Here is a 12370-nt window from a genome sequence, read left to right on the forward strand (position 1 = left end):
CCATATATGACCGTGCTTCAACTTAAGATAGTTTGTGCAATGTAGAAACATACAGTAGCACCACAAAATGTAGCGCGTTCAACTTTAGAACTTCCACTGTATTTAACTTCTTCTGAAAGAATTCTTAGATGAAATCCTGGATTAAAACGTGGACCTTAACTCATTCAATCCATAAAACGTTTTCAAAATTGCAGTCCCTGCCTCCCCAAGACGTATTTATACGTCTTAGTCTTTTTTTTTTGCATTATAGCGCCATGTTTTTATATTTTTAGAACACATCTGTAGGCCTTGCAAAATCAGTCAAAATCCAGAAAAAACGCTTTGATTTAGGTTTTTCGTCTCGTGAAAACAGCTGGGATTAAATGAGTTAAAAAGTTTATTTCTGGTAGTTGCAGATTTGCGCAAAACTATCTCATCATCTTGTGTGATTGTGCTTTACAGAAGCCTCAAATTAATGAGCAAAATGTTTTTTGAATGTCTTCTCGGAGGCGAGGCCAGGTAAGTGAATGTCACCGATTCTGTGTCTGCAATTGCCTTCAAGTCCTGTGAATTAAACCAAAATTGCCTGAAGATTTTAAACTCACAATGCGGAAGATATTTTAGGAACTTTGAAAAATACGCAAGCGTGAGTGAGTTGTGTGGCAGTAGTGTTTATTTGGGAGGCGGCCAGTTGTGGTCATGGAGCTGAGTGGATGAATGGTGTGCTTGCAAACACAGATCAATGAAGTTCAGAAGAACAAGCTGCCGATTAATTGTTTAAAGCCCATCGAGATTGCTGTTTTGCTGCGTGGGAACTGGCTTGCTCCCTTTGGTTGTCCTGTCGTATTGCCGTCACTGTTTTTATCTTTTCTCTAGATAAAATAGATAAATGTCTCTGGTATCGTTTAGACACTCAGCTGCTCTCTAGCTAAGCTTAATAGCCAAAGAGCGAAGGTTGTTATTTTTTTTTTTTCATCCGTTTGTGCGAGTGTGTGTTGAGTGCATGGAGGCTCGATAATCCTCTTTGCAGCAGAGGGGAGTGATTGCTAGGGCCGTCATATGAAAACACGTGCATGCTCACAGCAGTTGGCTGGCATCAAGTGTGTTTGAGCTTCGGCTGTCAAGTCGTCTTCTACAGTATTTCCACAACCTTATCTTCCATCTTGTGCTTAACTTCACATAATCACTTCGGCCTCACTTATTCAAGTTAGCTATGTACTTTCTTAGCATTGATGGACCCTGATTTTCTTTTTTTTTTTTGTTGTTTTTTTTAAGAGAAAGAGCGGGCGTAAATCTGGCACTAGCCATCTGTCTGAGCCTAGTGGCTTCTAATTAAGTGAATGCAGTCAGATTAATGTTAGACTTTTTTAGAACCATTTACCTCCGAGCAGCTGCAACTGGCTTTAAAGTCAACTTTATTTATCCAAAATAACCCGTGTTTGTGTTTCTTCTTTTGATAAGGTTGTAAATCAGTGTTGGCTTTATATATTCACAAACGAATGTTTATTCACAAACGAATGTTTATTTTTTTGACAAGGCATAAGACGACTTTCTAAAAATATGATTTTTGTGTTTGTAGTACAGTAAACCCCAGGTTATCGAGGTTAATGGGGACCGAGACCATCCGCGAAAACTGAAAATCCGCGAAGTAGCGGCGCACCTTCAAAAAAAAAAAATAAATAAAATACTTATATATACTTCGCACCTATATCTATATATATATATATATATATATATATATATATATATATAGATATATATATATATATATATATCTATATATATATATATATATATATATATATATATATATATATATATATATATATATATATATAGATATATATATATAGATATATATATATAGATATATATATATATATATCTATATATATATATATATATATATATATATATATATATATGGGTAGAGAGAGAGAGTGAAATTCATGTTATAACAAAAAAAAAATATTAAAACTTATTTTTTTATTCCCCAGCCATTATTTTTGTATTTATTCAATTACCTCTTTTTGTACTTATTTAATTACTTCGACTTTTACCTGCTGGTACGCCGTCCGGTGTGCCCTGTGAAATGAAAGGTGGCATTTTTCATTTATTTATTCATTTATTCATTCATAACTGACAGCCTCGCGCTCCCCTCATGCCCGGGCGGAAGTGGTTCCTCTTCGGCTTAACTGCCACGCACGCCGGCCGGAGCTCTGGTACGGTCCGAACCGCGCGAAACGTCACCCCCGATAGTGCCGGGGGGAACGTGCTCTTCTCCGTCCACTCTCTTCTTCGCCCACGCTCTTCTTCGCCGCACGCCGGCCGTCTAACCGCTCCAGCGCCCCGTCGTGCCGCTCGGCGAAACTACAATACCCCCGAATATTTTTTAGACCCGCGAAGCACTGAACCCGCGAAAGGTGAACCGCGAAGTAGCGGGGTTTCACTGTATTTCAACAATATATACTGCAAAATGTCCTCCGGAAATTTTAAGAAAATGGTATATTAAACTATGCAAAATACATAAAATAAGCAAAATTCTATCCCAACAGAACTCTCTCTAGATATATATATATATATATATATATATATATATATATATATATATATATATATATATATATATATATATATATATATAAATAATAGCAGGCCCATATTAAACACTACAGTCTTTCCAAGATGTAATATTTGTGACTATTCAGATGTATTTTGTTTGCTTCGATTCCATGACTGGAAATGGGAAAAATTAGCTTAGTAAAAAAAAAAATGTTTACACACTGGTATTTTGCATTTCCATTTTTCCTACCACTAGATTCTGCAAAATCCTAAAATAAGAAAATTCTTTTGATCAAAAGCAAACAAAATAAGCAAACGTAGGTTAGATCTAAGAAATTATCTTACTTAAGATTTCCGTTTTTGCAGTGTAGGCTTTGCACAGGTTGACTGTTCTCATAAGTCAAAATTAAAATGATTTTTTTTTAAAAAGTACTATTTATCCCCTGGCTCATCATTGTGCATGTGTGTGCGTGGCCCTACTTCATCATTAACCATTTTAATTGCTGCATGTGTCAAGATTAGGCATGGTTCTACCTTGGATTTGTATTTATTTTTAGACTGGATTGGATTCAATCTTGTTTTAAATTCAGGTTCTAGATTGGTCCTAGATTTAAGTGGTGGGTCCACTTAGAACTGTTAAGATTCACTGTTTTATCCATGCAGCATCGATTAGGCTCAAAGTGTAATTGTCATTTGTAGACAGCTGTATGTTTTCTCATTTAGCACTGTTTCTATGTCAGCATTATGAGTCATAAGCATTACTGCCATTCACCCGCACGCACGAACACACACACTCTCGCTCTCCTTCATATGCACACAAATGCTGGCCCACTTGTGACGCCTCTATGCAAATCGCGGCTCAAAGGAACACTGGACCTTGTGACTTCAAAGCAGTTAAGTGAATCTAATTTAAGTGACTCGCTAATATAGGTCAAGTGCATATCCAAAGAGGGAAAAATGTGCATGGCAAGCTCGCTATGACGACAGTAATAGGAGGAAAACTGCTCAATTAATTGAATTTGTCCTCTTTATCTGGTATTATTTGGCGAGCGTAAAATACTATTACCAATCTCCCATTTTTATTTTCTCAAAATGTTTCGTTCTTATCCATATTATAATTATTCAGTTATTTTTAGTAGTCATCTCGCATACATAAATCAAGCAGTTATTGTTAGAGAGAAAAGCTGACGTTGCAACATGGTTTTTGTCAAATTAAATCCACATTTTATTTTGGGGGGGATCTAATTTATTTCATCTTATTGTTCTTTCTGTTATATTAGACAGTGTTGTCAGTATTACATCACAACTATTAATGCTAATTTCCAGTGCTAAATTTAACAACTACTGTCATGACATCACTAAGGAACACTAACCCTGTCTAAAGCTAAATAACCTAAATGCAGCATTGAACTGATGAATGAAATTCAGTGTTAGGGGGATAAACCAAGTGTGTTATCCACAACAGTGTAAAATTGGAGATATCTTCATCTTAAGTTTCTACATGACACATCACTTTCGCCTGATGACGTCTTCGACCCAGCATGTAGCTGTTGATTAAAAGCATCATGCAGTATTAAAAGTAGTAAGACTTGCACATCCAAAAGAACATTGTTTTTTCATGTGAAATAGTTAGTAGCATAGCTTGATGTATTAACATAGGACACTTTTGGCTCATTAGCAATGACAAAGCAGGTTATATGGCACCTAATATATGCTACTTTGTGTGTTTCGCTTTCTGTCTACAACACTTTAATGACATCAAGGCTTTTTTTTCCCCCCTGTGGAGCAGTTTGTGAATGAATGACTACATTTAAGGAGCAACTTTCTAATATCTTGTAGCCATTTCCAATTCCAGTTCTGTTTAAGGGAGTAGATTTTCTCAACAAAATCCACATTCATTTACCTGCGAACAGAGGGTGAACACTTGACCTTTTTTTGCCGGTCAGTCCCCCGCCCCCTGGCTGCGATCTTACCATCCTGGCCTCGACCCTCCGGCCTTTGTCATAATAATTATCGGCCCCCATTACATAACCCTCGCCTCCCACCTGTTATTGGGGCATACAATTACAAGAGTGCTGGGAAATACCACAACTCCTATAAAAAAAACATTACATGGCTTTCTATCTTTCTTTGCCTTTTTTTTTTTACCCCTGGCTGTTCTATTTGCATATTTTGATTCGCTAAATTAAGAAAAACAAGTTAAAAAAAAACTGCATTACAGTTATATTGCTGCGGCAGCTCTCTCGTCACTTCCGCCTGTGCCAACAGAAGCCGCCACAGCAACAGCAATGGAACATTTACGCTTCTCATGCCGAACTTGCAACAGTGCCGTGGTTTACTCGGGCTGCAAGATTGTATGAATATAATAGCTGAATATCATGTGAAATATTTGTGAATAAAACATTTCCATGTTTTCCCTCCGACTCTTAACCAGTCTGATTCCCAATGCAACGGAACAGTCGTCTTACGAAGGCACGCAGGACACTGAAAAATGATCCTCGCAAAAATAGCAGTAAATATACTTTTTTAAAAATTATTATTATTGAGTACCCCAGAACAAACAAACCAGGGTGACAAACATGGAGGCAAAGAAATATACTACAAAAATATAACGCGTGACGTCATCAGCGCGCTAGCAGGACACGAAAGGACCCCGAACACATATAGCAACCCGACCACATCTGGTACCGACATCATCGTAAGAACAAAACGTTGCAACGGGGGATGGCTGTGTGCCGTCGCCCCTCCTCTTCCTCCTCCTCCGACCGGCATCTGCCCCGACACTCTCACGCTCTCTGGTTGCCCCCTTCTCGTCAGTCCGGAAAACAGATTAGACGGTATAATTTGCTTTTTTTCCCCTCAGATTTCCGTCTTAAGAGCCAGCCGTCGTTCGACCTCCTTTTACGCTTCTGTTATCTTACTCGACCCGTTAGACGACAGCTTGCATCCAACCTGATCGCGGGCTCGTCACCTTACCGAACGTGTTTTGATCATATTTTCGACTTCTAGGTGTTGTCATTTTCTGTTTTATACCAAGGGCTATATGAGTTGACGGGTTATTGTTGTAACTTGTTTGAATCAAAGTGGCGTCATTATTTTTATGTTTTTATCGTAAAGGAGAGCGTCGTGTGAACGAAATTTCCTCCTACGCGCGGACGCCGTCAGTTGGTAACTCCAAGCGTTGTGTTCATGTGCGCAGTGCATCTTTGAGCCCTCGACCATCTCGCAGTCGCTAATTCCGCCTTTATGATATTGAGGATGAGGTTTCCCTGACAACTCGTGATCGCTTTTTATCTCGCCGAGCTATTGTGACTTGTTCCGCACGTTTGTGTTAAACCAAGTTAAGTGACGTGAGTGGATATGTCGCGACACAATTTTGAAATACACTGGAAAAACTGGAGTACAGAATTCTGGAGCAGTGTTCTTCAATTCTTCAGCATGATTGGATGCTAACGCAGACACAGAATCATTGAGTGAAAACTGATAGAAGCGATGAATTCCTGCTGGAAGAGTCAGGTAAAGTTCGGCTAAATTGTAGGCAGTTAGGAGTGGATGGAGTAAAGTCATTTGTTTGCAGTGACTGACCTTGTGTCTTTACGGATGTGTGTGCATGCATGCAGGAGGAGCACGCTGCCAAGTTGAAGGCGGACAACATCAGAGTTGCCCTGGAGAAGATAAAGGAGGCCCAGGTGAAAAAGGTGAGGTCCTTTGTATATGCTGTTTACAACATTAGTTACACTTGTAAAATGCAATGAGTTTCAATACAAATATCATGCTTTTAAAACACCGCAGTATTCTTCTGCTCTTCGTGGGGGATAATGCCCAAGCCCTTGCCACCAATAGTCTGCGAATAATTGACAACCACTCTTGAAGTGCTTGTAATCGCTTATAGAATTCACAAAACTTGGAAGCACACTAAACTTGTCAAAAATAAAACTCGATTCACTTCCAACATACATAGTTGAGTTCCTTGGGAGCAAGAAGTATCTAAATAAATCTCCTTAACTGATGTCAACATATTTTCTTGGCAAAATGATTCCAGAAGATGATGCAAAAGTAATACTAAAATAAAAAAAAATCAACAAATAGTTCAGTTTGGGAATGCCAAATTGCTTATCTGCATGTTTTTACTGTAAAGGTTTGAGCAGTACTATTTATCATTAAACTATTTTCTGTGTTTACACTACAACCTTTTCTTTCATGCCTACAAGTACCATTAGGCTCCCGTTTTGAGTGCATGCGCGTGTGTGGGGGTGTGTGTGCGTGTGTGTGTGTTTCTGGCACATGTCCAGCCCACCAGGCAATGTGGGTCAGGTCAGTGATACTCCACAATGAAAAGGGATAGTCGATAACAGCTGGGGTCATGCGCACACACGCATGCAACACTCATCATAATGACCATTGCGAGTGAAATCCTAACCCCACAGGGGAGAGCAAGAGCAATGCTGGATTAGCTGCTTGCCTATTTGACGCCCGTCACACACACAAGCACAAAATGAACTCCTGCTACCTGTATTTGTTGAATTGTACGCATGTTAAGTGTTTTGATCCTGCTCAGAAATATCGGCAAACATCTCCCCATGGGAAATAAGGGAAAAAAGAAATGTTGCCATTGCAAAACCCTTTTTAAACTATAAGGTTTGAACATTCTCAACAAGTGTTAAAATAAATTGCTCTTTACAATGTAACTAAATTAAGAAAAAAATGCTATTTGATGATGTGTGACATCTAAGGAACTTGAGAAGCGTACGTTTCATTCTTTGTGTCATTCATGCATGCGGTTCAATTTCCCAGTGCACGTTTGTCAACTAAAATACTGTATGATATAATAGAGCTTTGTATTAGGGTTATTTTTTATTTTTATATCCGTTCATATTAAACATTCAAGTGATCCTGAAAGGGCCTGCTCACCCCTCAAAAGTTGGGCGCCAGACATGCTGCTGGTTCTGCAGAGTTTCTAAAAAATCTGAGCTGTCATTGCATCTGTGCATTTCTATATTTTTCACGCAAGCATGAATGGTTGCTTTCTTTAATGTTAAAAATTTGATTTTTCAATTATTTACAGAAGTGTGGCCTCCTTGACCTTAGTGCAAATTCATCTGTGATGTCCTTGTATGATGTCGACTCTCCCATACTTGTTTGATGTAGAAGTGTCTGGCTAGAGTGATATCAGCTCTGCTGATTCATTCTCGTCCATCTTTTTTGCTGCAAATATTCAATTTTCTCGCCCTGGTTCAGAATTGGCACTGGTAAATGCTGAAGCCTTTGTCCTTCCCATTTAGATCCTGGCAGCCAAGCACCGCTCAGTAATTTACCATTTTCCCAAATTTCTCTCTTCAAACACTGAATAAGCCCCAGAACAAAACAATGCGTCGACCCCCATCACGGTGGCCGCAGGCGTTTCTCGATGTGCGTGACATCACAGACGAACTATCAGTTACATAAATCTCTATCTGCTGTCCACCCTGCATCTCTTCAACAGCGGGCCACTTAAAGAAACGCCATTGTAGAAACGCCAATAATTGACATGCCATTACACAACAGAAGCCATTTCATCAAAGTTATTTTGGGGACCAACGTGTGAGACTGCACTTAAGGCACATGCCAGAAACTGCAACTGACGTGGTAAGACTTGAAACAGGCAGTTCATGCACAAAAATATAACTGAGTTAAAGCATTATACTGGCTGCCAGGATGGCCGAGTGGTCTAAGGCGCCGCGTTCAGGACCCAGTCTCCCCAGGAGGCCTGGGTTCGAATCTCGAATTTCCCCATTGTGGGACTAATAAAGGCAATATTATTTATTATTTATTTAGACAAAAAGTTATTTGTTGGCACGTGCGGCACAACCATTAGTCTCAGGGCGCGATTACTTTTTCAAATAGCGCCATTTATGTTTAGATTTTGTTTCCCCTTAGTTTCATTATCTGCAGAGCTGGACTTTTTTGCCAGTCGGTACCCCGCCCCTCGGCCACTATCCCGGTACGTTCATGCCTCAACCCACCAGCCTTATTCATAAAAATTCTAAGCCCCCTACCCTGTTAACCCCCTAAAAAAAAGAAGTGTCCGTGCATGGCGCCGCTACAGCATAGATGCTAACGGCAGATGTTTATTTAAAAATCATTAACTGGCTAATTAACTTCAAATCCGCTTATCCTCATTGTAGGCTTATTATGGTCTTATTGGTCTACATCTTATTCTTCCCTTCTTTCTTCTTCTCCACGAACGCGCCCAATGCAATAAGTATGCACAGTTGGTGTTATAGGGATTGTGGTATTGCCCCCCTCCCCCACTTGTTATGGTATGCCCCAGTAGCAGGTGGTAAGCACAGCTTACGTGAAGTCAGGAAATACCGGCACGCTTGAACACATGCTGCTGTCTCTTCATACACAAACAGTGGCGCGTCTGACGCGTTCCGAGTCAATTTTTCTCATTTGCCCATTTCGCCTGTCGGTTCGTCACACGCACAAGGGCTTATTTCGGTGGCCGGACTTCCCGGCTCTGAAACATTACAACTTTGTCTTAATTTGAAGAGGCCTGGAGTGTTTCGTAACACCATCGATGAATGATGTTTTTGTTCACAGTTGGTGATTCGCGTTCATTTGTCAGATGAAAGCTCAAAGACCATGATGGTGGATGAGAGGCAAACCGTCAGACAGGTACAACTCCCATTTGAATCACTCCTCATAGCATGACATGGAATCAGTTTCAGTAATTGACATATAGCCTTCGTGTGAGTATTTTGACCTGTTCTATAGTGAGTTATGTATTTCATTTGGTTTATATACTTATTCTTATATTGCAATTTTTGTTAGTTGTCATGTGATCAGAATAAGTGAAGAATTCTCCTGTGCCACAGGTTCTGGACAGTTTACTGGAGAAGTCCCACTGTGGTTATAGTCCAGACTGGTCGCTGGTGGAAACCATCAATGAACTGCAAATGGGTAATAAAACGCACCCAAACCACACCACCTCATGATTTTTGTTTTCTCAATTCCCAACTGAATAGGTTACACTTAAAACATGACATGTCAGTTTCATGTTGAACAATTTGTTTTGTTCTCAGATGTCAACAGACAATTGTCGTTCTTTCCTTAATCCATAGATTTAATGTAATTCTGAAGATGTTTCATTTAATCATTTATTGGCCTTGTGTGAAGTAAGTTCAGAAAATGCCAAATTAAATCTTTTTGTGTAATTACCCGCAATAGAAATATTAAAGCAAGATTTTTATTATTTAGTATATTTGACAAAATAATCGTTTTCCCGAAGTGAGATTCTGCTGAGCGACAAACCCGCAAGTGCAACATAATTCCAAGACAACTATGGCAGAGCTCGGAGATTGACTCACAGAGCAAAATCTCAAAAGAGAATCCCGGTAGTTTACGAGTTGGAGGAAGAGGAGCTTGTTGGATTTATGTTCGTTGGGCCATACATGTCCGAGCCAGATGCTCAGGAGACAGAAAATATTGTGCAGCTGTCAAATCAGCCTCCGGTAGGACGATTCCCACGGGCAGGACATTTTGACTAGATAGACTCATCGAGACTAGAAAAATGGTAAGATATTTAGGCTGGGTGGATTGTAATAACACCTACCTTTTTGCGAACCCTTTATCATAAGCAAAACGGTTGAGAAAACAGATCTTCGAACTGCTTGTGGCAAACAACACTCGTCGACACTCGCTTGCAATACCCTCTTTTGCCAGAACAAAATTGGTCCATTTACGTGCCCTATTTTTTGTGTTTTGGCCACTCAAACAGATGTTTCCCAGAATGCAAACAATGCATAGTCACACAGTGCCAAGACATTTAGCCGAATAACGCAACAACAAAGGCAGTTGAGCAGCTCACCAGACAATCAATGCATTTCAATTGCGGCTGACGACTCGTCATTCCGCGGATGACACAATTTCCGAAGGTTGCTGAACTAATGCGTTTTCGTTGTTAGGGCCTTGCTATGGGTCTAACTATGAATCTAGGATGTTTGCATTAAAAAAAATGTTTATTCTTAAAATAGATTTATTACTCAAATTACTCTTTGTCACGTTTACTTCACACTTGGTCTTTAAGCAGATCTTAGTATTTTTTTAGCCGTAACTATGTGCTACTACAGTATCATAAACAATTCAAGAATGGTTGTTGGAATACATTGGTATTGCATTAGCCATGCATTTTATATCTTGTGTTGTCACTGGTACAGTAGCAAGTTGTCCCAGTGTGCTTGAACGCAGCATCATCGAGTAGTACAAAGGCTGCATGCACTCAGATATTCAGCAACAAACAAGAGTACACACTCTCCTTGAGGGGATAGATGGGAGCGATGTGTGTTTTGCGGGCACACATTTACACACTGTACTATCAACTTCAACTCCACTTAACTCTCTTTGACGCACACACGCACACACTCGCAGTCTTTATGTAGGTCCTGTGTGGTGATGCGTGTGATGTAACCCACATCTTGAGGGCTCTACCAGCCATTCAGCGTTGTTGTATGAAAAGAAGGGATGCACCTTAATAGTGAATGCAAACCTCTTAAAATTGGCTTGGAACATGAATGCTGTAAGCAGATTAACTGGTGACTCTTAGAAATTAGCGACTGACAAAGAGTCATATCCTTTTACACGGCATTAACACAAACTATGCACACACGCTAACTGCACACAGACACAAACACACGCAGAGTCCAGCAGAAACCCCGCTGTGTGTCCTTTGGCGAGAGAGGCACTCACTTCCTATCACATCGTAACCCCTGACCTCACTCTGCTTCCACTAGAGGAAATGAACCCATGTAATTATTTTGATACCAGATTTCCTAGTACAGAAATTTGTCGGTGTTGTGTCAAAATAGGAAAACTGACTCAAATTGCATAATATTCAATCGCACCATCTCATGTAAGTGGGACAACCAATAATGAGCTGAGCTTTTTATTTGCAGCTGTATTTTTTTTTCTCTCCTGGTTGAAAAGTGGTTTTAATCCTTTACAATGATGAAATTCTAAGATATTGTCAAATTCTAATATATTGTCGTTTTAACGATGTACAGGTTGGTCGGACTAATTTCTTACATAACAAATCTTATTGATGTTTTTTGAATGTAGAAAACATTTGAAAAATTAAAATCCCACCTAAAAAAGGAGTTATTTTCCTGGAAAAGTACAATTTAGTTTGTAAACATGAGCATAAAGTGGATGTTTCCATTAATTCTTCTCCCTTGTTAGTGTAAAAATGCAAGCTACTACAGTCTTAGCATGTTCTTTATGAAGATATGTCATTAAAGTGATTATATTTGAGAGAAAAAAAAAATGCTTGTCCTAAGTATTGTAAGGGCCACACTGTAAAGCACAGAAAAAAATATGGGTCATAAAGTCGTAGTTTTATAGAGAATAATAAAAAAATATTTTTGCAAATGAAAATGAAAAATTTTTAGAATAATTTTTTCAGAGCAAGTATTATTTTTCCAGACAAACGTGGTACTGTTACAAGGTGTAAAAGTGTGCTGTGGTCTGACGAGTCCACATTTCAAATTGTTTTTGGAAATCGTGGAAGTAACGTGATAATATTGCCGATTAGATCAATGTAATAGCGAATTAAAACGTTGTTGGTATGTCGGAAACGCTTTGCAGAACGCATCTTTGAGGATCACGAGAACCTGGTGGAGAACCTACTGAACTGGACAAGAGACAGCCAGAACCGACTCATGTTCACTGAACGCATTGAGAAGTATGCGCTGTTCAAGAACCCTCAGGTAATTAAAAATAAATAAATAAACATGCACTGTACATACATTTTAATAGCTGCAACTGTAATGTAAACATCCTCTTATCTTTTGGA

General features: G+C 39.3%; 1 protein-coding gene across 3 annotated transcripts in view; it reads left to right on the forward strand.

Annotated features, from left to right (window-relative positions):
* The window catches only part of LOC148323186 (ras-associated and pleckstrin homology domains-containing protein 1-like), a 57275-nt gene that overhangs the window by 36933 nt on the left and 7972 nt on the right, over positions 1-12370 (forward strand). For all 3 annotated transcript variants that reach the window (XM_088314426.1, XM_088314425.1, XM_088314427.1), the window contains 4 exons: positions 6162-6239; positions 9124-9198; positions 9399-9483; positions 12163-12284. In XM_088314426.1, coding sequence (XP_088170552.1) covers positions 6162-6239; positions 9124-9198; positions 9399-9483; positions 12163-12284 — 360 coding nt within the window. The remainder of the gene's footprint in view (positions 1-6161; positions 6240-9123; positions 9199-9398; positions 9484-12162; positions 12285-12370) is intronic.

Source organism: Idiotropiscis lumnitzeri, chromosome 14 (assembly GCF_059441095.1).
Source record: "Idiotropiscis lumnitzeri isolate Australia: NSW breed Sydney's pygmy pipehorse chromosome 14, RoL_Ilum_1.0, whole genome shotgun sequence".
NCBI classification, from domain to species: Eukaryota; Metazoa; Chordata; class Actinopteri; order Syngnathiformes; family Syngnathidae; genus Idiotropiscis; species Idiotropiscis lumnitzeri.